General features: G+C 43.8%; 2 protein-coding genes across 24 annotated transcripts in view; one reads left to right on the top strand and one right to left on the bottom strand.

Moving 5' to 3' along the window:
- The window catches only part of ABI2 (abl interactor 2), a 66,739-nt gene extending 50,856 nt beyond the window's left edge, over positions 1-15,883 (top strand). For 10 of the 22 annotated variants that reach the window (XM_082284840.1, XM_082284848.1, XM_082284853.1 and 7 more), the window contains 4 exons: positions 916-1,074; positions 5,561-5,647; positions 5,972-6,145; positions 9,747-15,883. In XM_082284840.1, the coding sequence (XP_082140966.1) occupies positions 916-1,074; positions 5,561-5,647; positions 5,972-6,145; positions 9,747-9,922 (596 nt within the window). In that variant the 3' untranslated portion in view covers positions 9,923-15,883. The remainder of the gene's footprint in view (positions 1-915; positions 1,075-5,560; positions 5,648-5,971; positions 6,146-9,746) is intronic. The other 12 variants (XM_082284841.1, XM_082284850.1, XM_082284838.1 and 9 more) reach the window with 3 other exon arrangements.
- A 756-nt stretch (positions 15,884-16,639) lies between these two features.
- RAPH1 (Ras association (RalGDS/AF-6) and pleckstrin homology domains 1) overlaps positions 16,640-25,776 on the bottom strand; it is a 91,799-nt gene continuing 82,662 nt past the window's right edge. For both annotated transcript variants that reach the window (XM_082284879.1, XM_082284880.1), the window contains one exon: positions 16,640-24,585. In XM_082284879.1, coding sequence (XP_082141005.1) covers positions 22,615-24,585 — 1,971 coding nt within the window. In that variant the 3' untranslated portion in view covers positions 16,640-22,614. The remainder of the gene's footprint in view (positions 24,586-25,776) is intronic.

The following is a 25,776-nucleotide window of genomic DNA, read 5'->3' as shown; positions in this document are numbered from 1 at the left end:
AATGCAGGTTTTTTAAACTTTGTACATTCTTTTGTTCTGTTTCTCTATTCTCAACCACAGTGACCATCCCTTCTTCCCTTGTTTTCTTGCAAACTCTCAAATTTGCTTCTAGGACAAACGGTGGAGGCAGAATAGTTTGTCCCCTGTGGGAATAATAAATCCAGCTTACTGTTACATACAGTATAAAATCCAGAGAATTTTATGTGAGCACAGGAGATACCTTGCTTCGTTTATTGGTTGCTGGTATTCATGATCAATGTCTTGAATGCAGAAAGTAGTGAAAATACAGAGCAAGTTTTTAAGGAGTTTTTTTAATTGACAGCTCCCTGAAAGAGGGTCTTTGAGTTTGACTTCATTTATTCCATCCTTCAAGCAGTTTCTAACATTCTCTTCTCCCCAGATGATTCTCTGAATATCTTCTAAGTAGCACTAAGACAAGTAGTACTGTGTTTTTCAGTTACAGAAAGTAACAGCTTTGAATCCTGGAAATGGCCTACAGTTATTTTTTACATGTATGTTCCTTAATTGCAGAACTGTGATGTTTTGGAGAGTTTTTTGCAGGCTTATAAATAACTGAATTCACAAGAAATTATTGTAATACATTATTTAAAATAGATAACTAGGTATTATTCTCTTTCGTTTTGGAGATTTGTAGCTTAAACACCTTGGTATTTTCATACTGGCTTTTGTAGGCAGTGCTGAGTGTAGGCAGTTGGGAGAGTTGTGTTTTGTATTGGTCTTGAGACATTCAGTGTCCTGCCACAGTGACAGCTGAAATGGCTGACTCTTCCTAGGATGCAGACTGTCTTAAAATAAAGATCTAGAAACGTTTCCAAACCTTTGGAATTGAGTGCAGGTAGAGAGAAAGCGGGCATCATTCTTGTCTTTGCTAATGCATTTCTCTTTGTACCCTAGGTCACCCAGTCCAGTTCTACAGCATGAACAGGCCTGCAGCTCGGCACACACCCCCAACCATCGGGGGCTCCTTGCCCTATCGGCGGCCTCCTTCCATCACATCACAGACGAGCCTTCAGAACCAGATGAACGGGGGCCCGTTCTACAACCAGAACCCAGGTGAGAGAGTTTGGCTGCTCCATTGAAGTCAATGGTGGTGAACACAGTGACCTTCAGCTCTCTGAAATTTTATTTTCTGTCTCCATTGCAGATCTTGCATTTCCAGTATGTTGCTGGTAGCTGTGCCAAAGCTGCAGTGCAAATGCAGAGCAGTGTTCAGTTTCCATTATGGCAAGCAGCTTAAAAAATACTGGCTTTGTTGCCAAATAATTTACTTTTGATGTCACAGTCCCTATCAGACAAGCTTTTGTCCTTGACTACACCATATGTCATGGAACTACTTTGGTGTGGGATGGGTATTTGATTTTGCACCAGAACACTGATTCTTCATTACTGAATCTTTATCTTGTGTTCTTTTTCCTTCTGGGTAATGTACAGTTGAAGCAATTGTACCTGTTACACAGGGATATGCATTAGACACCTTGGAGACACCAGTGGTGTTTGGGATGCAAGGGAACTGTGTCATCTGCTAAGCCCACAAATAATGATATTTTATGGGTGGTCTGCTTTAAAAAGCAAGAGAAGACCTTATCAGGGAGTTAGTGTCCTGTGTGTCAGCATAACACAGTAGCCTTTTATCTAAGCTCCTTCCTGTGCTTCTGATGAGACAGGAGGGTTTAATACCAGAGTAGAGGAGAGTTTCTCTTTTGACAAAGCTACGGAAAGATGCAGGGGACACACTGAAGGTTTCCTGTCAGGAAATGCTCTAATACCGGTGTTGACTTGCAACCACCAGAGTATGTTGGTGTTTTGTGGTGGTGGAATTTCAGGGCGCTGTGTGTGTTGGTTGGTTGGGGCTTTTTTTGTTGTTTTGTTTTGTTCGGGTGTTGTTGTTGTTGTTTTTGGTTGGTTTGTTTGTTCGGTTTGTTTTTTTAAAGTTGAGCACTGAACCTGGAATTAGGTCAAGTGGTGGAGTCTGCATTTAAGGGATGTGATCAGGTTGGGCTGTTACTGTTTGTGAGCTACCCTGCAGAGAGAGGTGTGTGCTGAGCTTGAGATGGAAATGCATGGTCGTGCTGGGGACAGAGAAGTGGAGGAGGTTATAGGGCTAAATTGTAGCCCAGTTGCCTGAAATATGTTGTATTTTCTGAACACATTATGTGCATATTGAAGGCTGAAGGAGGGAATAGGCAAGAAGGAAAGGATAATAGCAACAAAAGAAACCTTTCAGGATTACCTTTTCAATAAAGAGGATTTTCAGTATATCCAGAGAGTTTTTGACGACTGCTATGCGTTTTTGCTTTGGCAAAGGGATAATTCTCTGCAAGCTGCCATTGCGTTGTTAATAGATAATCACAGAAGATCCCAAATAGACTTTAAATAAATTGCATAACCACAGTTCAGTCTGTGTACCCAGAAAGAGGATAATGATTATGGTGATTAGTCATTTGAATTGTAAATCACAAACAAAATACTTCAGTTATACTGGCATATCTGAGACAATATAAATAAGCAGTTGTAGTAAGAGACTTTTTTTTATATACCTAGCAGAATACAGAATTTATTATCTTTGCAGTTACATGAAACCAGTTTTTTTGGAGCTCACCTTGAAAGGAGAGGATGCTCAAGCATTCAGAATTGATGAAGAATAGAATAAGATAGAGGCACTGATGTGTCTGTAAGGCACAGGTTTAGTAGTGGCAGGACAGGCCACAATTTTTTCTCGGCATTCCTGAAGAGAGGGAGAAAACACGAACAAGAGGGGAAAGAGAGACCTTACAAGAGGGAGAGGGGGGTGCCAGCTATGGCTTTTTGTTGTTTGTACACTGTTTGGCAGTAACACAGTCCTGCTATTTCCATTGCTGTTTTTAAAAATGGTGGCATAGTCATGTTTGTTTATTCACAAAATTCATTATTGATAGGAGGATGAAAGGTACTTGCATTGCCCTGATCTGTTAAATGCCACTTTAGGATAAAACAATTTTTCTACATGGTGAGGCCTTTTTAACAACTGAAAAGAAAATTTTAAGAAATGCAGACTCTAAATGATCTCAGCATATGTCTGTCCCAAAGCCACTCTTGACAGCAAGCCACCTAACAAGTGTTTTCACCTTGCAACTTTGGATATCAGTATCTAAGCAGTATAGAGCTCAGCACAGGCTAAAAACCCTGTGGGAGAATCTGGGCAAATATTGAGATGGTGGTTGCATCCCACCTCATTTGTACAGCTGAATTCTTACCAGTCTGAAGCAGCCTAGTGGAAGATGCTCTTTAGCAATTGGGAATTAATTTACAGGAACTGTGTATTAAATCTATCTGTGGTCAGCATGGAAGAAGGATGGGAGAGAACATTTAAGATGGTGTTTAGACAGAAGAGGTACAGTAAAGGTCTTCTGATGCATTTAATAAACAAAATAATTAGTAATAAAATACTTATTGTATTGGCTCCTAAAGGTCAAAACTGGAGTCATTATACAGCACATAGAGACAATATTGTGATAGTCCCTGCACAGGCTGGAGCACAAACTGAGGGTAGGTAAGATACACAAGGAATGATGTCGGCTAGTGTTAGCATCACCATTGTGATTAAACTACATCAACCCAAACTAAACCAGGGGATTTTTTTGTATTTGCTTGGTGTGTTTGTCTAGAGTGATTTATTTTTCTCCATGGGAAGCCTTGTTATTTCTTTCAAAGAAATATATATAACACATGAACAAAGTACACTGAAGAGACCAAGGAAACTGAAGCTACTCTCATATGATAGGTATGAATTATATGAATCCATATGATGTTGAATAGAGGAATCATTTTGAAATGCAACATAGCATATGTAATTTTAAGAATCCATATATGCTTTTATAGCATATATAATTGAAAAAGCAGGGACAAGAATGCTGAATTGATGAATATTACTGCTTTTCAGTAGGACTTTAAATTCAATTTCCCTTTTTCTGCTTTGAAAAAATGCAAGACCAAATCTTTTCACAGCATTCATGGTTACACTTGAAGGAATAAATACTCTGAGGTCACATCATTCAAGTCAAAGAAACTGTAATCAGAAATGTATTTCAGTTTTTTCTCAAGAGATATCAATTAAATTGTGAGATAATGAAACTTACTTTATATGGATGTACAAGATATTTTTGCAACAAAAAGGATGGTTGCTGTTAGTCTTTTCATTTATGGTGTGTGGTTCTGAAGGGAATGTGAATGTGTGTGACAAAAGAAATTCAAAGCACTTAAGACAAGATAGTTGTTATTGGAATAAGCAAACAGAAGAAATTTTGAGACACAAGTTGTAAATGCTGTAGAATTCTTTTCTCTTGCTATGATAATGTGAATTAATTCTGAAAAATGCTCATACCTGCCAGTTTTCTTATTACCTCTGGAATTAGTCTGAAATTTATTTAGTTCTGTCTGGTAGCTAAATAAATGTACTGGTACATGAAGTATAGACCTTTTTTCCCCCTTAATCCCTTTGGACATGATTAAATGTTTTCTGTATGCCACATACTAACAAGAAATTTATTATTTGTGCTTCTACTGAGGTGTGCTGTCTGAAAAATCATCTTGCAACTGGCTTAAAGAATATTGCTGCATTATTCAAAGTGATATTGTTTGACTATTACCCATTTATGTGGGTTTAGACCCACGTAAAACTAGTTAGCTGATTTTTTTAACTAGATAACTGAAATTCACATTTCAGGCTTAAGCCACAGTTCAGTGTTGCAGCATTTGCATTGCAGAATTCTGGCTCAGCAAGTGAGCTGAAAGTATGTTCTTTAACTGTGAATTCACATATATTGTACAAAGGCAGCTCTTATTGTACAAAGAGAGCTCTTCTGGAACCGGTGAAAGGGCTGTTCAGAGTTCAGTGCAGTAAGTCAGGTGGGGAGGAAACCAGGCAGCACATCTGGAATAGGCCCTGTGGTTTGGCAGCAGCACAGTGAGCTCTGTTCTACCAATAAGATCAGAAGTGTTGCATCTTTCAGATCTGCACAGTTCTCAAAAGGCATCTTTTTCTGTTTTGTCTAAAATAGCTGCCTCATTCAGTGGGGGTTTTTTGGCCTACATCTTGGAAAAAAAAGTTATATCCATTTTCATTACTAGGGATTCGTGGATGCTGCTAGTCACTTCTATAAATATCAATTAGATCTGAAAGGGGGAGAATTATAGGCAGAGAGTTCTGTTGATGTATGTGTTTAGTTAGGTCTGTTCATGAAGTGCTATATTCTGTAGTAAGAAATTTCATCTTAAGGAAATGTCATAGTCAAATCAGAAAAATACTTCAGCATGGATTCTTAATTTTATGAAACAGCTGGGTTGGAAATTTTAAAATTTTAAAAATAGAGAAATATCCTTGAAGAAAGGATTAGGAATATGCTTAAACCATCTGAGCCATTTTTCATTGTATGTCAGTCTTTTAATCTCATCTTCTTGGCAGCCTGCTGTACTGTCTGAGTGGTGATGATGTCTACTTTCCTGTTTGCCGCTTTGTTGTGTTTCTAACTGGATGCCTCTCTCTTTTTAATTTCTGTGGCAGCATCCCTTGCTCCTCCTCCCCCCTCCATCCTACAGGTAACTCCACAGTTACCACTAATGGGATTTGTGGCCAGAGTTCAAGAAAACAGTAAGTTTGCTGCTTCCTTGTGCTATGTTTTTTACTGGATGTGGCTTTTGGATTGAGTTGATGAAAGATTTGTCTGTATATAGCCAGAATTCTGCCTTCTCTACTGCCTCTGCAAGTTTGTCTGAAATTGTGAAGGGTGGGAAAAAGAAATAATCTTATTGGAGGCACCTGGTCCTTCCTTCTCTGAATTTTCCTGTCACTAGTGTATTTTCACAAGTTACAACTGTTGGTCCCACTGCAATTAACTGAGACACAGAGTATTATTTCAAGCAGCTACCATGGTTATAGAGATGTTTTCATGGTTGTACTGTTATTTATTTTCAGTTTCAGATACTCCTCCCCCCCCACCGCCTGTGGATGAGCCAGTGTTCGATGAGTCTCCACCTCCACCCCCACCTCCAGAGGATTATGAGGAGGAGGAAGCAGCTGTGGTGGAGTACAGTGATCCCTATGCTGAGGAGGACCCTCCTTGGGCACCGAGGACATACTTGGAGAAGGGTAGGTTTAGAGCTAGAAGAGACAGTAGGGTTGTATTTGCAACAACTTAGTGTGTGCTCCTGCCATCCTGCTTTTGGACATGGAGCCTGCCTAGGCTCCTTCATAGCCAGTATTTGGTATTACAGCATTTCAGTCAGGAGCAAAAGAGAAAGAAGAGGACCCTGATGTGTGTTTATAGTGTCTTATGCTAATGCAAAAGGGGGGGCGGGGGAGGGTGTGTGCATGTGCCTTGGGAAAACAACTTTCTATTTGAGGCAATAATGATATTTGAATGATAGCTCTGTTCTGCTTTCCTGTGGGACTTCTTGGGCTTGGGAACTAAAATAGTTTCTTTAGGAGCATGTATGTACAGATCTGTTCCATCTCACATGGGATAGCAAAATGGGATAGCAAAACTGTAAAGGGGAGCCTTTAAAGATAAGCTGGAGAAAGTCAGGCTTTTAATCAGAAAATGTTTCCTGTGGAGAACAAAAGTATAGGAAGCCAAACCTTGTCTCTATTGATGTAGAGACCCATGGAAAAACATAATTTTGATCTGTATTTTTAAAACTAGATGAGCAAAACATCTAAAAGGTTTGTCTGTTTTTAGAAACACTCTTAAAAGAAATAGAAGATTGAAGTGCTTTCAATGTATGAAGAGCTATTAAATAGTAGTTTTAGGATACCAGGAAAAAAAGAGATACTGACATAGGTGTGGATTCTATTGTAGTTACATGAATAGCTCCACTCAGCCTGTGTCTCAAGCCTGTGTCTTGAGATTTTACTGCTTTGCTGGAGTTGGCAGAGAAGTGCTTGGCTATGAGTTTTTTGTAGCAAGCTTTGAAGCTTTAAAGTTAATGAGAAGCCTTACACTAAAAGAGAACTTTAATACTGAAAGAATGTATATACTTATACTGCTGGGAGTTATAATGCTTTATTCAGCAAAATAGTTTATCCTGTGGCAACTCCTTAAGTTCCTGTAAATAATATTCCATGCCACATGATTCAAAGTGGACAAAACAGATGAAAGCTAAGTAGCTGTTCCAACACATTTACCCCCAATAAGTAAAGTATCAATTCTTAGGATTTGTACTTGTACTTTTGATATGATCATTCTCCTATTTAATTCATATGAGAGCACTTCTAATCGGGTTAGGGTAGATGACCTTTGCAATAGAAGCTGAGACACCAAAGAGGTGTCAAATACCAAGGATTGCTGTATATAGGAATGGGATTCAATATGACCCCGTTCTGTAGAGGGGTCTAGAAGTGTGGGAGGTACCTTTAACATTAAGATATTCTCTATCCTACAGCTGGGGATGGAAGTGAATGGCAAATCCATTTTGAACAGATGGAGAAATTCTTAAGTAGGATATAGTTACTGGGGATGTTGAACTTGAGGGCACTGCCGTATGACTGTAATAGCAACAGCCAACCTGCAATGTCCAGGGATGTGCACTGCAGTTTTCCATTGAGCTCTGTCTGGAAGTGTGGCAGGAAAAGATAAGAAAATGACCTGGCTCTGCAAATCAGATGAATGGAAATGGGTATCCAGAAGGAAAAAGTACACTTCTGCCACTTAGGGAAAGTGTGTGTTCACAGATTGCAGTTGGTTAATTAGCCTAGCCTACATTTGTGGTCAGTTGGATATAACAGAATTCAGCCAAACTCTGTGTAATTGTTGGAAGAACCAAAGATCACTGATTGGAAGAATATCAACCTAAATGAGTAATTCTGTTTTTCAAAACTGCATTGAAACATATTCAGACAGAAACTAAAAGAGGCCCTGGCTTAGGCTGACAGGGAAGGATGCCACCTCCTGAGTCAGTATTGCTGCTTCCTGTCTCATCTGGAGCCTTTCTTGCAATACTGGCCTGGACTCCTCATAACTCGGGGCATGTGACAAGCTCACAGCTTGAACTAGTGGGACTACAGACAGAAGGATTAAACAGCCTTTTAGAGAGAGGAGTGTTGCCAGTACACAAATAACATGCTGGAGGAAGCAGTGGTGATGTAAAAACAAAACCAGGCTTCAGGTAAATTTTATGAGGCTTAACAAGAAGCAAATTTTCGTCACAAACTTAAGGAAGAGTTTCCTTCTTGTGATCATGAAATACTGAATCCATTCAGTATCCAAAGGGAATAGAGTACCCTCAAAAGTGAGAAAGAAAGGAATTGGAAGTTACCATGATCCTTGGATGATAATGATGATGGTTATTATTATTATCATCATCATCAGGAGATTGAAGGAAAATAACACAGTGACTCTAGGAAGAAATTTCAAAACTCTTAGGAATTTTGAAGGACATAAATGTGTCACATGTTCATACACTTGTTTTTCAAGCTAAAAATGTACTTGTTTCTCCATTTGTGTTTTGTTTGCTTAGAATTATGACTAAAACAGTACAGAATAAGCTACTTAACAACTACTGGGACAGTTGTAGAACTAACAACATGTGTTTTTTATATATGCTCTAGTCACATGATAAAAAAAAATTCCGTAAATACTCTGATTTTCCACTGGGATTGATCTGTATATTTTATAATCTTTTCTGGATCCAGGGTTCTGTAGTGTTGATTTGTGTTGATTCCTTTGCTCCCTCAAAAGGAAATGACCTCTTTTCTTTTGACAAGAATGATGAGTTTACTAGGACTCTTGGACAGCAGGCTTATGAACACATGCTGTTAATTTTTAATCCTTGCTTTAGAGTATCTTTCCATCTATCCCCAGGACAAGATCTTAGGATCCCTGTCCAACATACTTTTATTTTCCTTAGTGGCAGCACTGCATGTTTCATTGCCAAGTGCTCAAAGCAGTGATTGATGCTATTTGTTAAAGTACTCAGAGTCTGGCATAACTAACTTTCTCTATAAAACACAATGATAGTGCTGAGAATGGAAAAATGTATTAATTTGATGTCTATTTTCTGGCATTTCAGGACTATTCTATTTATTATTTCCAAGTGCTTTGTCCAGTTCCTTTGCCTTTCCTAACAACTTCTGTGCCATCAGTAACATACTCTGCAGCTGTAAGAAAGATGTCCTGATTCAGCATATGCACATTTTGTTTCCACCTATCTTCTTTGTGGCTCCTAACAGGAATTCACCCGCCTTGGTGCTGTGTGCTCTGGGAGCGGCTGCTGGATATGAGATGCACATGCACCTTTAGAGATTTAAATGTGGAAGTAGCTAAGGTGGATGGAAGTCTGGGACATCAGCATTGGCTCATTCTTACTGTGGCCTGAAGAGAGCTCTTGCTTCATGTTTTCTGCTCTTAGCTGTGCTGAGATCTGGTTTAGCACGTGTACCTAGGAATAGTTCTGAGTGGTTATAGCCATGGGGATTCACAGCCACTGCCTTGTATCACTCCACACCAAAAGTTTATCATACAGTTGGACACTTCCTCTGGTGGGTCTGGATAGTAAGAATAGAAGAGTTAAAGGAGTCCTGGCTCACATGCTTCAAAGCATGAGCTTGTACAGAAGGGGGTGGAAGAAACTATTTCTCTCAGCAGGTCATTCTGCACACACACAGGTGAGGCAGTGCCTGGACGAGGGAGGGTGATTGGATTTTCCCCCTCTTCCCCTACCTCTCCTAACAGTCATGTTCTGTTCTTTCCTAGTGGTGGCAATCTATGACTACACCAAGGACAAGGAAGATGAGCTCTCATTTCAGGAAGGTGCCATCATTTACGTCATCAAGAAAAATGATGATGGCTGGTATGAGGGGGTCATGAATGGAGTGACGGGGCTGTTCCCGGGGAACTACGTGGAGTCAATCATGCATTACTCAGAGTGAAGACCAGAGGACAGAACACTGCATCTCCTGCTCCAGGAGCTGGCAGGGCTTCCCAGATCTCCACCAGCCTCTGGGGCCCCATCCAGTATAACTGAATGAAGGATAATTGTAACAACCATTCTTTTGGGTTTGGTTTGGTTTTTTTTTTTCTTTTCCTCCTCATGATAAGACAATAGTGATTTGAGTTGTTTGAACAAATGGCTCTTCAGCTGCCAGCAGAGGCTATCCTGAGCTATCTGACTTTGAATTAAGCTGACCCATTCAGATGTAACAAACTTGCTGAGTAGCTCATACTTCACTCAAATTCTGACTTCTGACAGGCCTTGGGATCTGTCTCAGGAATCCTGTGCGCCCTCATGGTACTACCGTTGGAAGCAGTGCCTGGCACTGGGGATGTCCTGGATGCTTGTGGTGAAGGTTACTGGCCAGTGGACATCCCTCCTGTTTCTACACTACACTCCTGTGCAGCTGGAAGAACAGTCATGTGCTAGCAAACACTGGGATTTCTACACAGAGACGTTCCTGTAACTGACTTCCAGATAGCTGGATACATCTTTAGCATAAACACTTCTGCAGCTGCTCTGCACACATAGGCTGACACAGGGCACACAGAGCCGGCTTTCATTCACTCACCTTTCAGTTTAGACAATTCAGATGGCTGCAGCCCAGAGGACCCCCCTCCCCATTTCTCATCTTCTGAATGCCACATATTTGTTTTGTGTTCTGCACTGATGTAACTGTGCTCCTCTCCACAGCGAGCTCCTTGCCACGGCTGCTGCCGGTTCAGACAGAACTCAGAGATGCCATTGATGGTGACGGCAAAACAAAGTTAACAGATCCTCCTGGGTCAGAGGATTAACTCTAGGGGGTGTGATCTAAGGTTCAAATCTACTCATGCCTGCTTGCACTAGAGAAACTTGCCCCCAACTTTAGTTTTATGCACAATATAATCTTAAAAATCCAATCAGGTATTGTAAATTGGCTATTTTGTACTTGATGACTAGATTTGCATATGTACTGTGAGAGCCCTGTGCAGAGGCAGGACAAACGGCAATTGTCGTCTTCATGTCTGCTGCCAAAATCTCTTCAGTGGAAGCAAAAAGGGCTGTTGTGTGTACTGGTTTCCCATGGAAATCCAAGCAGTAACTAGTAGTAGTCCTAGCTCTTCCCCATGCCCTCTCCATTGTTTATTATAATAGATATTTTCAGCTGTACTGGTGGCTTTGGGTGGAGTAATACCAAGTGGAGGCTCTGTAGCCCCTTGTGATGATACTTGGCTTTGTAATCTAGTCTCAGTTTAAAATTCTGCTCAGTGATTATACACAGATCACTGTAAGTGATGGTTGTACTAGTCTGCCCTTAGGAACATCTAAATGTTACCTTTGGGTAAATACCCCGTGCATTAACTAATTACGTTTCCTTTTAAGTCTTAGCCTGCAAGTTGAGCTGATCCTGTATTGTGAGAGCCTCCTGGGCAAGGGCATCTTCCTGGGCAACTTCAGACTGTCACCTGGCCAAGTTCTAGCTTGAGTACCAAGAGTAGCTTGTCCAAGGTGAGACAGCGCTGCAGCCGGAGAGGCCGGTGTGTAAAACAGAGCAGTGCACGGAAGAGTGGGGCTGGCTGTGTGATGGCAGTGGCACCAGTACAGGTAATTGACCCAGCCCTTGCTTGGTAATTAGTGCAATACCAGCATGGAGGTCCAGGTTTGGTGCCATCCTGGGCAGGGAGGTGACAGAGCTGCTCAGAGGGGAAGAAGAAAGAAACAAATAGGTGAGGTGTATTTGTAGGCCATGGAGGAATGTGATCACCTGCTGTGAGCTTGTGGAACTCCTGTGACAGCACTCAAGAAACTGGTTTGGTTAAAGTTGCAGGAAGGACAACTTTGAAGAAACTGGTGTGCAGATAAAAGTGGCTTTCTCCCTTGCTAATTCACACGTAGTCAAGGCACTGTTGTCTTCTTTCTGGAAGCTGACAGAATTATTGTTTGGGTTGAGTGTTTGCCAGAAAAGATACCCTTTAAACCTTTTACTCTCTGAAAGTTTTCTTGCAGCAAGGCTAAGAGAAGCAGCCATGTTCAGTTCCCTCAGCCCATCATTTCTGTGGGAGCAAGTCCAGAACCACTGGTTGTGCAGTCACTGGAATGACTGTTTCTAGTGTCATTGGGCAGGTCTAAGCTTTTGGCACAGGGAGGTGGTGCTTGTAGCCAAGGTGCTTGAACAGCAGCATTCACAAGCCTTTGGTGCTTACAGGGCAGCTGTGTTTTCCAGGAATATCAGAGCTTTCCTGGCTTCTCTTACCTTTGATATGTTTACGGCAAAAACTGAGCCCACAGTGCTCAAATGCATCATTAGGGCAGCTTAATGAGTTCCTAAGTGAGAGCTGAACCTCTGCCTGTGCACCCAAGCTGCAGCTGGCAGGTCAGACTTCAGTGAAACGTGTCTTAACCCACTCTGTGCAAGAGCTTGTGCTTGAACACTTCTGGCAGGTGGGTGGGGTAGTGTGTACTCCCACTATATGTGATACAATCAGCTGGTTTTTCGTCTTGCAAGTTTTCTGTGTTGTGAGAGCAGAGCAGTGTGAGATGAAACTTGCCAGAGCCCAGCACAGAAGATGAGGCTGAAAAGCCTTGAAAGTGGAATGTGTGACAGCTCCTTGAAGAACTGGCTTTAGTCTGATGGGCCAGGGGTTAGTCTGGTCCGTGCTAATAGCACATGGAATTGTTTATCCTGCAAGAACTGCTGTGGATGGAATTTCTGGGTCATCTCCTGCTGGTTTTACGCTTTATTATGCAGTACTAATGTAAAGAAATTTGTTGAGTTTTAGGCATATTTTTATTTTGTACAGATTTTAATTCTGTTGCTTGTTTGGGGATGATGTGATGTAATGGTCATAGACCAGGCCAAGGTAAACAGGCTTTGTATATTAATGTTACATAGATTGCATGCTAGTAAAGTCAGTGAGGGTTGTGTTTCCAGTTTTGTCCCTTGTACTTCTACTTGTCCAAAACCTTCTCTTCCCCACCCCTTTTTAATTTACAGGTTTACTTTAAAAGGGGGTGGAAAATGGGGGGTGGGGGAGAAACACCTCAGTATTTTAAATAAGGTGCACATCATCTCGTCACTGCTGAGTTTTGCTGCCACAGCTCATGGTGTTCTGCATCACAGGCTGTTGAAGCGGGAGTGTGTATGCATGAGAGGTGGGGGAAGGAGACACCCCAGCATAGCCCAAAGAGTGCTGAATGGCCAAAATGTGTGTGTTTCTCCCTTTGTGAGAACTGCCTTAGCCCAGCCAGCTGTTTTATTTGTGCACAGAAATTGTTCAGCATCCTCTAGCGGTGTATTTTGCCTTGGTTTGCTGTGTATCAAAGGTTTCTTCCTCCCTCTTGGCACCAGGGACAAAGCTATTAACTACAGCTGCCTCTCCATCATGTGCCTGCATGAGAGTAGGTCTGACTGAGTCTGTCACATCCAGTGCTGAAGCAGGTTAATTTTGGTGCCTTCATTCCAGCTGAAGAGAGATAGTTGAGGCTGCATGTGTCTCACCCATTCTTTCCTCTCTTCTCTTCCCCTTCCCCCCGAGCTGTTTGCGCAGTGGGCTGAGAGGGGCAGGAGAAGCAACCAGCAAATTCTATGCCTGAGTGTCCCGAGGGTGTGTCCACATGTGGTGGCTGGAGTAGGCACCAGAGAGCTGAAGCAATGCTGGAACACTTCCTGGTCTGACTGGTGAGATACAGGCAGACACTCAACCACTGAAGAGCCATTGCTCTCACTGCAGGACAAGAGGTGTGGCATGGCCCTGAGGGAGATGACAGAGCTTGGTGTGTGTTACCAGGAGGCTGACCATGTTCCTGGAATTCAGCTTGTCCTTGCACATAGTTGAGTTGGATGTCATGAAAGTGTCTGGAGATGGCTGCTGGTGTGAACCACAGGTCCTGTGGCGTGTGGCTGGGTGGCTTACCCGTGGGTGCCAGAAAGGCTTAGACCTAGCTAGTTCTTGCTAGAGCAGTTTGTTCTCCTTTCACAGCTGCTGGGCATTTTCTTTTCTTGCTGCTGAGGATTCTTGGTGACAGCCAAAGTTGACAGTGGCAGTAATGCAGCTTCTGAAAAGTGACACTTTTTATCTGGGGTATTTCAGTTGATCATGAAAAGAAAGCAAGGCAGCAGCAGGACTGAGGAGCCTTTTCCAGCAGAGGGTGTGTGGGCTGCCTGCCTGCTGTGGATGTGCGCGTTCTTGACTAGAGGTGGAAGAGGACTGCACTGATACTGTTGTACTTCTGTGTTGTCTCCCACCTGTGCTTGATGGTGACTTAATGCTGTGCTCTTCCTAGCAGCTTCCACCATTTCCTGGCAAATGCTGTGGATGCACCTCTCTGCTAGCAATGAGCTTGCTTTTTTATTAGTTATGTCTGTGGGCTCCAGGCATAAAGCAAAAGTTCCATGTTTTCCTTTCTGGAAAGAATGGAACTTTATGTGGTTTAGTAAACTGGGAGCATTTTACAGAGCTTCTTCTCTGAGAGGTGCAACAGGACCTTTTGTAAAACAGGTGATGTCTGTATTCTCTGCAGGCCCTTTTTGGAAGTTGCCTAGAGGATGCTGTTGAACCATGGTGCTGTGGCTTTACTAGGAGCAGTAGCTGCATTCAGAGTATAGAGAGTCTCTGATTAAGCACTGCAGCATTTCAGGCATTACAAACCCCATGCAGAGACTTCAGTACCTATGTTGGCAACCGTGGCAGTGGAAAACGTACGGCACTGTTGAATTCACTAAGGCAAGTATTTACAACACTAACCTCTAGCGAAGGTGGTGGTGGAAACTAGGCACCAGCAGGATGGATGGGCTACAGCTTCTGGGGTGCCAGTTACAAGAATTTACTATGCTTACAAGTATAGTCACCTTTCCCAGCTTCTGGCATCTCCCACTATTTGGCACTGCTGCATTTTGTGGATAAAATGGTTATTACACAGAAGTCAGAACAGTACGAGAAGGGAACAATGTGTGGTTTGATTTGGGGTTTTTCCCCCATAGTAGCTGAAGTCAATGTATAGTAATGGTCCTATTACCTACTTCTGATGTTAAAACTTCAAGCATAGTGGGACCTCCACCTTCAGCTTGATGCAGCCAAGGTTTGACAACTGCTGGTAGAAAGAATTATTCACAGATCATGGTGTTCTGCTGCTTTCATTTAAAAAAAAACCCCACCCATGTGTTTTGTGCAATCTCCAGGGGTTTTTTTTGGTACTCTAAATATACTAATTTTATTAGCACCCGTGCTTATTACAAGACCCATTACAAGACACTGATGGCAGCAGTGGCCTGCTGTCCAGAGGTAAGCCTACACCCAGGACCCTGCTAAACACTGACATGGGGGGGACCCTGCTGAAATGAGTGCAGGACGTTTGTTCCAGTTTCTCTTCACACCTCTGAAGAATTCTATCACTACTGACTAATAGCAAGAGCTATGTACAAATTTATTTCCATTACAGCGCCTCGGTAAGTGCTGACATGTCCCAAGATTTTTTTGTAAAGAACAAGTGCTTCTTTTCACATTTGAAAAAGTGTCTTTTGCAACTTGCATGGACAAGTAGTTTCTATGAATTCTCTGGAGATGTCAGTGTCTAACATGGATTTTGTCCATGCACTTTTTCTGAAAGCAGATACCCCCTTTTGGTTTGCAGTTGGAGCAGCACACAGTGCTTTTGCTTTTGGCACTGCTGATGCAGTGGATGGATGCAGAGCCCACTGAAAATGACCAAGCCCACAGGACTCTGGGGAGCTGTATGCCGCCAGTAATGTTTTAGTGTGTGTGCCATTTGAACCACCTTCCAGTGAGTGCAAAAGCCAATTTTTAAATTTTTTTTAATTGTACTTGGAATTAACTGTTGCTGTGTACTAAACCCTCTTGTTATGAGCCCTAAATAAAAAGAACAAAGCACACCCCGTATGTTCTGTGAGCGTGCCACAGCCGTGTCACATTCCTTGTCTTTGGCTACAGACTTTTCAGCGCACTAGGGCCAGGGACTGTGGCTTGTGTGTGCAGGAGCCCTGGCCCTAAGGATCTCTGAGCACAGCATTTCCCACAGCAAAGGTACAAACCTTGGCATCCAGCCTGCTGCCTTCACCAGCTCCGACCTCTGTGGGACTTCCCCTTCCCTGCAGCTGCTAATGTAATTCTCAAATCTCTGCTGCTGAGGGCTGCAGGGCAAGGCTGAGAGCACTTTCCAGGGCAGAGGAACAGAGCTGCATTCCCTACGGATCCCAGAGAGGGGCCACAGCAGCACTTACCAGGCAGCAGCTGTTCTGTATGAGCAGAGCTAGACAGGACTCTGCAAGCCTGAGGAAGGTGCAGATGGAAAAGGTGAGCCTTCACACAGGGTCCTCTTTAGCCCTGTAACTGGTGTGCACCACGTGGCTGGTACAGCCACCTCTGACCCACTGGAAAGAACTGTGCAAAGGAATAAAAGCAGTTTTATTGGCAGTGAGCACAGAAATGGTAAGCTGTAGGCCATCAGCTACCTGACCCCTACAGAGGGGAACCACTGATGACCTGAAAACACAGTGTGGGTTCTGAGCTCATAGAAAAGGAAAATTGCAAGACAGAGGATTAAAGCAGAGTATTAAATTTAACTACATCTTTATTGAATTGTGCATATTCCATTGGATAATGATCTATATTGGGTACTCTATAACGTATTTCTTTTGTCCTCTCTCATGCTTAAAAAAGTATATTTATACATATATTTATATATATTTATAATATGGCAAAGCTCCCCCCAACCTGAAGCTATCGGTCTAAAAGAGCTTTGATTTTATATTTTTTTTTGGAAAGGGAAGAAGAGGGGAGGCAATCCCATTGAAAGATAAAATGTGCAATTTTCTTTTTAAAGCAGTAAACATGAATGTATTTACAGCACTCAGCACAAGTTTGCTGCACAGACAAATCATCACTGCAATGACACACTTGCATCTCCAGTATTATACAGAATATTCCCAGTGACTGGTAACAATTAGTGTAAGCCATAAACCAAACTGCTGCTCCAGTTAATTTCTGGTCCACTGCAGTCCACTAGGAGGCCTAAGATTTCCAATTACAACTTGGCCAAAACATTTAGTTTTTCTTTTAGAAGTACAAGTGCTATTGGGCTGCACCAAGTCAGCAGCAGGGTGCCACGGGCACAGCTCTTTGCTAAACTGTCCTTTGCAAGGGTGTACCCAGTTCCCAGGCTTGGTTAAAGGCAAGGGACATCCACCATCTAACACTGGCACCCTCCCTCATCTCTCACCAGCCACACGCTAGAGAGCAGCAGTATGAGACTGCTAGCAACAAGAGACTGATGTACACACATCTGCATACCTGGAATTTAGCTCTGAATGCATCTCTGGCATCTTGGGAAAGCTGGGAGCAAATTATTTTCCACTGTAGCAAATGGTAGAATTCCAAAATCTCCTAAAAGACAAGTTGCCTTCAAGCATTTAAATAAGGGGGAGGGTAGTATCTGCAATCTATTACTGAAGGTCCTTCTCATTTATCCAAGTCCCTGCCACGGGGGAATGTGCATACAGCACTAGTTTCCGTTCCTCCTCGTCTTCCACCTTCTCTAACTCCCCTTTACCCAAGATCATCTGCTCAGCAAAGAGCTCACTGCGTCCTTGCCCTACTGAGTGCCTCAGAGCACCAAATGATCATTACCAAAGTCACTATTTTCCCTCTGGTTGGTTAGTAGCAATTAAAGTAATTTACACTGTGCGGGATAAGCATGTGTGTTTGTCATCTCATTTGCAGTTTACTGTCTTAAAACTTTTCAAAACTAGACCAAGCCTCTGTCACAGTGAGTGCTGCCCCCTGCAACAAAACCCTGGTTTGGTCAGTCTTCATGGACATTTTTTAACTGAAGGAAAGAAAATTCAGAAAGGAAATAGACAAACTCAGAATTCCAAAATAAAGCTTAAAACCCCACCAGCATGTGGCAAAAAACATCCAAGAGAAACTATCCCTTGTAGTGTTAAATCCTCTCTAGTTTGGAGTCTGCCTCAGTAGTGCAAGGGAATGAATGCAAACCAGGTGCCACAAATGGGCCCCCAAAGTAGTTTCACCTGCAGCTGAGGAGCACTGTGTGACTGAGAACATAATCTACACCTTAACAATGCTAAAAGGAAAAAAAAAACCAGCAACCAACCAAACTCTGTTCTGGCTGCATCCTCACTACCTTCTGCCAGGAATTTATACTGCTTTTCTGGAGTGCAACTGATTTTAACATGACACTAGTTGAAGTAATACTCGTATTAAGACCCACTTATAATCTTATTTTGAAAAAGAAACAGATTTACCTGCGATGGTACCACTGTAGCAAAACAATTTGGTTCTATACTGTTTTCTGTAAAAAGCAGAAAATTTCTCTTTTGCCCTTCTGCTGTTGAAATGGCACTTTAGGTTCCTTACACTGTGGAAAAAAATTTTAACTGAGAGGAAGACTGGCCAGACTTTATCTCTGAGCTGATATGATTTATCTGGTTGCCTAAGGGCACAGAAAGAAGGAATTAGAAAACCTTTAGATGTGCAAGCCCAGAACAGTAAATGTTAAAATGCACTTGTTGAAAAAACTGCTTCCTCTCCCATCAGACCTGAAACCAAATGATCCAGGTACCTGCACTTTGTTTCCCTGATGTGTCACTCACTGTTGCCCTGCAGGCAACTGCAAAGTTCAGGAGAGGAGCTCTTTGGCTTTGAGGTCATCACCAAGTTAGAGCAGTCGGTGGTGGTCTGCCACAGGAGGAAACCACTGTGCAGGGTGAAGCAGGAAACTTCCTCTTCCACAGAAAATAACACAATTATTTAGACACTTGTGGCTAACATCCTCTCCCAGCCACAGCTATTAGAAGACTACACAGGACCCCGAGCATAGGCACCTGCAACGTTACCTATGGTTTGTTTAGAACCTGTGGTTTTTTTGGTTTTAAATATAACTTCTCATCCAAACCTAGTGCTGCTAGAAGAGCCTAGTATTCCCTTTCAAAGCAACTCCCCAACACCTGAACTGTGATGTGTCTGAGAATAGCTCCCTGCTTTCTACACCTGGGCTGCAAGCACAGAAACCTGGCTGAACAGGGCCCTGCTACTCAGAGGTGGATGCTACACTGCATGGCAGAGGGGAAATGAAAACGAAATGTGGAACAGATTAACAAACACAGCTGTGCTTGCTCAGCTGCCCCTGCAGCAGCAGGGCTTCCCTGACAACCGTCTCACAAGTGCCCAGCCCCTGCACTTCCTCACAAAACGCAACTCCAGCCATGCACTCCAAGTTTTTTGGGATCAAAGCACCAGCTACCTTTGTGTCCGGAGTATGAACACTCAGCCTTCACATGCCCATTTTAACAGTGCCAAAAGGATTACTGCCCATGTTTGTAACATTTTAACTGAGAGGATGAAATTTTCCTGCGTGTCTAAAATCCAGCCCCTTAATTTTCTGATTTAATAAACATAATGATGCAATTATGAGACAACTGCACACGGGGAAAAATAACTTTCTTGCAAAATAAGGTGTACACATTTACTGTCACAAAACCAGTAAATATGCTGGAAAAGTGAGTTACAATGGGGGGGTATCTCATAACCCGAAAAGGCAAACCAGGTTGTCTGAACCACACTTGCAGCCACATTTCCATGCTCAGCTGCATGAGCAAGCTGCAGCCACTCACTGGATCACTACTGCCTTAGGAAGGAAACTGCAACTAGAAGGAGTATTGGGTGCCACCTTTGCTGACATTCATTCTTTTTGCTGCAGACTTGGGAGTTACACAGCTGTCTCCCAGCAAACTGTTGGCAGCCTGCAGTAGTAAGGATGGGATTCATTGCCTAGGGAGAGATACTGGGGACATGAACTTGGGCACAGGAAAATGAGAACAAAGCTCAAATGCCTCTGAAGAAATTGCACTCAAAACATGGATGTGCTGAGTCCAAAGCCCAGAGGCACCTGCACTGAATGAACTAAAGTAAAAGGGCTGAACTGACGCACACGAGTGAGGCTGTATTGGGGAAAAGAAAAGCAGGTGGGGCAAGCAGAATTTCCTGACTGCTCTCACCGGGGAGCACATGCTGCATCAGCCCAGCTGGATCTTGCCATGGAGCAGGAGAATGTGCCTACTTCCCTGTCATGGCTAAGGGCAAAGCAGTTACGGCTGTAGTGAGCACCTTGTGCCCACTGGTGCTTCGGAGCCCCAGGAGCTGCGTACAGTACAAAGCAGCACGAGGACCAACACTGAAAATTACAGCACCCATGAACTGCAGTAAGCTTAACAACCCTCCTGTGACATTATTCACCAGCTACACTGAGCATGCTTAAAATCAACAATGCAAATGCTTTTAAGGACACTTTGTAAGCACAAAAATAGTAGAAACAAAACTTGGTGAACAATTTGAAAGATACAAAAAAGTGCCTTTCCATAGCAGTGCTTCAAAAATGCACACAATGGTATATACTCTTATTGCTCAAAAAATCTAGTCTGAAATATTAAAACAATTTCCAGAGGTGCTGAAACAGATTTTAAAAAAATCATATGAAACAGGTCGGCACAGACAGCACCACTTATTTTTCTCTTTTCATGATGCGCTTATTTAAAACTATATAGATACAGATGTGTTATTTTCTGCCTCAAATTAGCAAAACTTTTTTTCCTATTCATAAAATATTCACAAAGACATTTATTTTATTATTTGTATTTTAAAAAAACCAACTTTATAACAAAAAGGAATGGGGGACACTGTCACAATAGTTCTTAAATCTATCATCCTGAATTACTGTAATGAGAGATTAATTTATATTGGTTTTACACATGTGACGATACTGCCAGGTCAAGCTGCTGTCTTTGTGTCATTTTTTGGGGAAAGGAAAGCATTTAAAGTTTGCTTTTGGAGAAAAAGTAAGCAAACAGTGAAATTATTTGCCCTATGAGCCTATTGACAGTATCCCCATGGTCACAAGGGAAGCTGTAACAGCTGAAGATGGGGTAGGTACAGTCCAAGTATTTTAGCTGTTTTACAAAGGCTGTGTCCCACCACCCTGCAATGAATGTGCAATGATACATAAGACCACTTACACTTGCACTACCTTATCACAAGGTCTGAATATGTGGGTAAGACTGTACAATCAAGCTACTGAAGTAGCTGCTGAAGAAAAAGGACTGTCATACTTGATCTGGTGACTGATTGTAAATTGGTGACTAACAAAAAACCAAGCAAATCAATAGTCTATTTTCTACTCATATGGGCCCTCAGATGAAATTCCTAGCAAATATTATTGCCTCTTAAAGTCATTTTACTTCCAGTCGTCTTCCTTGACTGTTAGAAGTGCAACTTTGTGATAAACAGGTTAATGTACTGGTCACGTTCTCCGGCAGGTCAAAGAACAGAGAGAGAATTCCTACTCTGCTTGTCCTCAAATTGCCACTCCCTCTCTTTCCAGAAGGGAAAGTTTCCTGACAATTTCTAATCAATTATAAACATTACTTTTTTTGCACATTTCCAGACACTTGTTTTTGTGAAGACGCTACATCTTACCAGGCACAGACCAGGTGAGACTGGATGCTGTGCATGCCTGTGTGAGCACATAATGCTTTCTACAGAAACCTACCTGTTCATTCAGGGTAAGAATTACACGGACAGCTCATGGATCGGCGTGGGTCAGCCTTGGGGGTTGGCAGGATTTTTGACTGCAGGAGTCCTGGCAGCTTTCAGAAGGGGTTAACACAAATATATTCATCTTGAGCCATAGAAACAAATGCTTGAGCCTACTATTAGTTAGAATGCATAATGGTTTGGAATAATAGATATTTATCCTACTTAACTGCATGGACAAATAAGTTTGAAATAATTTGTATCAGTGTATATTTTTAACTATTTGAAAGGAGGGGGAGGCTCTTTATAGTATAAATATATTTCACTCCAGCCCACTATATATAAAATCTATTTCTTTCCTCTGAACATACTCATTTTCAGTAGTATTATGACCAGAATGTTTTGGTATGTTGCATCTGTACTTCTCAATCAATGGACAATGTACAGTTACCAGCCGAACACCTCAGCTTTGCAGAATTTACCCACCACAAACTGCTGAGAAGTTTGTGGGTTTGGGTTTTTTATTTCCTCTCTTTAAAGTGCCCCCTACATCTCCATCTTTATGATAAGATTTCACCAGTTAGAGTCCAATTCCAGATAATATACTGACTGAAACAATAAATACGGTTCTACAAAAACATTCTGGTTATCTTCTATAGTTGCGACGAAATATATCACAATATATTATATACCTACACTTATAATACATGCACAAACATGTCTCACGTGGACAGACACCACAAAAAAATTATCTCCCTCCCCATTCCCTAAATGCAGAAAAAGTAAGAAAATGGGGGTTTGGTCCAATCCGTAAGAAGGGTAAAAGAAACTGAAAGAATGAAGCCAACACCTCTCCTACCCACTTTTCCCAAAAAAGTATCAACACCCCTACGCCCCCAACTTTTTTAAGCTAGCCATGAAAGGGGAATGTCTTTACGTTTAGCCTTTGCTGCAGTTTGAGATCACCTCTTTTGATGGGGCTATCATCCACATCCCCACATTCTCTCCAAGTGCGCAAGATCACAGGCCAGCCGATCACAGGGCAGCCCACAAGTCATGGAGAGTACTGGCCCCTGGAGACTGACTACCAGTCCCGTGACAGCTTGGTGTTCTGATCCCTTTTGGGGGGTGCAGGGGGTGGCCCCCTCCGTAACGTTGCATAGCCAGATATATGACTGCCCCCAAAGCTGCTGGTCTTCTGCTGGTCAGCCAGCAGCTCTGGTGGGGGTGGAGGCAGGGCCATGTCGTCCATGGTGGCGGTGGGCTCCGTTCTGGACATCCGCGCAGAGGAGAGGGAGCCGTGCCGGGTGATGGATTTCCGCTGCAGCGTCCGGTTGAGGTCTGCCAGGAATCCCGGCTGAACGCTAAGGCTGGACTTGGGTGACGTGGGCACTTGTGGGCCAGCTGACCCTGGGGGCTCTGTGACCTCCGCCTGCGTCAGTCGGGTGCTGTCGTTCCGCTTGGGGCGTGTGGGTGGTGGGGCTTTTTTCACTGACGGTTTTGACCATGCCTGTGGCTGGGGATTTACAACAGCAACTTTTGGGGAGGTGCTGCCTGAAAACACAGATGGAATTTCTACTGGAGGGGGAGGAAGATCTATGTCAGGTGGTGGTGGTGGGAAGTCTGAATCGGATGGTGGTGAAGGGAATTCAACCACAGGATCCTTTCCAGACACACTCGGAGCAGAAGCCTTGGCTGGGATCCCACCTTGTGGAAGGACAATGGGCAGGCTCACACCAGAAAGGTTGAGCTTTCCTGGCTTTGGAGGGGCTGGAGGAGGTGATGACTCCTTGGAAGGAGATCCTGACGGCTCTGATGAGTGTGCAAATTTGCTGACAAGGCGGTCCACTGAAGGCCTCTTGGACTCATGGTACTCAGTGGAGCTTGTGGACTTGATGCTGGAGTTGCGCTGAGGTGTTGGAGGTGGTTTCTTCCCTCCAGGGCTTGACGTCTTGCCGGCCTTTTTGACTGGAGACCCTGATTTGTCAGGAGGGGGAGAACCTGCAGAGGAAGCTGGGGAAGGAGGTGGAGGAGGAAACACTAAACTGCTCTCTGGTGGAGGAGGGGGGAAATCTGGTGAGGGAGCAGCAGCAGGCTGCCATTTGGGCTTTGCCTTCACTGCTGGAGGCGACTGTGGAGCCACACTCAGTGGAAGGGGTTTCAGAGGCTGGGGCTCAGTGGCAGGTGGCGTGGGAGGAGGTGGGAACTGGCTGACTATCTGCTTCACCACCGACGGCACTGGGGACTGAGGGGATGGGGGAGGCTTTACTGAGAAACTCTGCTGCTTTGGGAACGTTGCAGGGGGAGTGGGACCAGGAAGGGCTGGGGGCAGAGGAGGCACCTGGGGAGAAGTGACACTTGGTTGTTTCTTTATTGCAAGGGGCAAGGGCACAGTCACAGGGGGAGTGACATGTGTGACCCCTGGTGACGCTGCCTTCCCACTAGGCTGAGGGGGCAGAGCTGCCATGACAGGCTTTGGGGGTGCCTGGGGTGGTGGTGGGGCAGGCACAGGAGGAGGCGGTGGTGGCAACGAGGAGACAACAGTAGCCTGGCTTATATTTGGTTGAACCTGATGTATCTTGGGGGGCGGTGGTGGTGGTGTGAACTGTGGCACAGAGGGGGCACAAGGTGCCGGCTTCAGCTGTGCCATGGCCGAGCCCGGTGTGGGGGGTGGTGGTGGGGGCGGGGGAGGCGGCATGACCCCGTTGGGGGGCACCAGGATCTGAGGCTTTGCCGAGGGCGGGGGTGGCGGCGGGGCCTGCTGTGCAGCAGGAGCTTTGGAAAAAGGGCCGCCGTGCTGGGCCGCGTTCTGCAGCCGGGTGATGGTGCTGTACTTGACGAACATGGTGGCGGGTGAGCCCGCGGACGGGGCGGCCTGGCTGGGAAGGGGCGGGGGTGGCGGGGGCGGCGGCGGAGGGGGCGGAGGGGGCGGGGGCGGTGGCGGTGGCAGCGGCGGGGACGGCTGTGATGCTGCGTAAGGAGTCACCACTTTCGTCTGCGGGGACAGGGGAGCTGCGACAGACACAAAGGGCCGACCTGCAGGCTCCACTCGGGCCTATGGGGAAGGGATTTTTAGTGAAAGTGGAAAGGGAGAAAAAGAAGAGAGAGGGAAGGAGGGAGAGAGGGAAAGAGACAAAGAGATTACAAAGTCAAGGTCTAAATGTGCCCATCGTTAAAAATTAAGTGGCAGATTACAGCATGCAAGAAGTATTAGCAAAACACTGGAACAAGAGACAACTCCATACACTGACAAGCCTGGACCATGCAAGGGGATGGGGCAGCCCGGGAGAGGAGCCGGCAAAATTCTGTGGAGCCAGGTCTGCTCCAATTGAGGCTGACTGTCAGAGGGAAAATACACCAGCCTTGCTACTTCCGTGGGACAGGCAGTGGGACTCAGTGAGAATCACTGGCCTCCTTTGGGCAAGCGTAATGACCCAAACAGAGCCCCCCAGAGCACCACAGGCCATGATAGAGGACAGCAGGCAGAGCCAGAGACTCTGTGGACATCTCAGCTCAGTACAACTGGAATCAAACCACACACAGCCTCCCAGAGCATGTCAAATCCTTACATCTGTTAGTTCAGGCCTTACACTGTTCAGTGTTACAAAATGTAGAAATCCTGAACTGCTCTAAAACACATTGAGAGCAAGCTCTGCACAGGAATAGTAGCAAGATACTTCTCCACATGCTCTGCTATCCAAGACTGGCAAGGAAAAAAATAAGATAAAAGAAAGAGAAGCGAGGTTTCCTAGGAAAATTTCCCCAGAAGGAAATGTTTAGACATCTGCAAAACAAAGTAAACTTGGGAAAGAAAAGTTACACATGCAACTATTATGTTAAGCAGAAAAAATAAGGAAAAACAGGGAAAAGCTGACTAATGGAAGGATCAATGGGAAAGCAGCAGGTAGTATTTTAGTCTACTTGGCGGGTTTTGCTCAAGTTAAGTTTTTTTCTCAAAAACTGTAAGCCTACATTCCTCTTAAAAATTAAAATAATAATTGCATTACTCAAATTTATAAACATCCTCCTAATACAAAGTGTTTTGGCTACAAGCCAAGTTGTGAATTTCACAGTGCACAGTATAGAAACATGCATTAGAAATACACCACCACCACGGTAACTGACCACACTGGGTACCTATACCTTATTAGCAAATACTTTGCAGTAATTTAGCCCAATTATGCTCATCTGCATGGGAGGAACACACTTTTGCTTTGTTCTAAACACAGGCGACTGTGTTTGTGCA

The sequence above is a fragment of the Coloeus monedula genome (assembly GCF_965178545.1).
Source record: "Coloeus monedula genome assembly, chromosome: 7".
NCBI lineage: Eukaryota > Metazoa > Chordata > Aves > Passeriformes > Corvidae > Coloeus > Coloeus monedula.
Note: the sequence above shows the minus strand (reverse complement) of the source record. Positions and strands in the feature narration are given on the sequence as shown.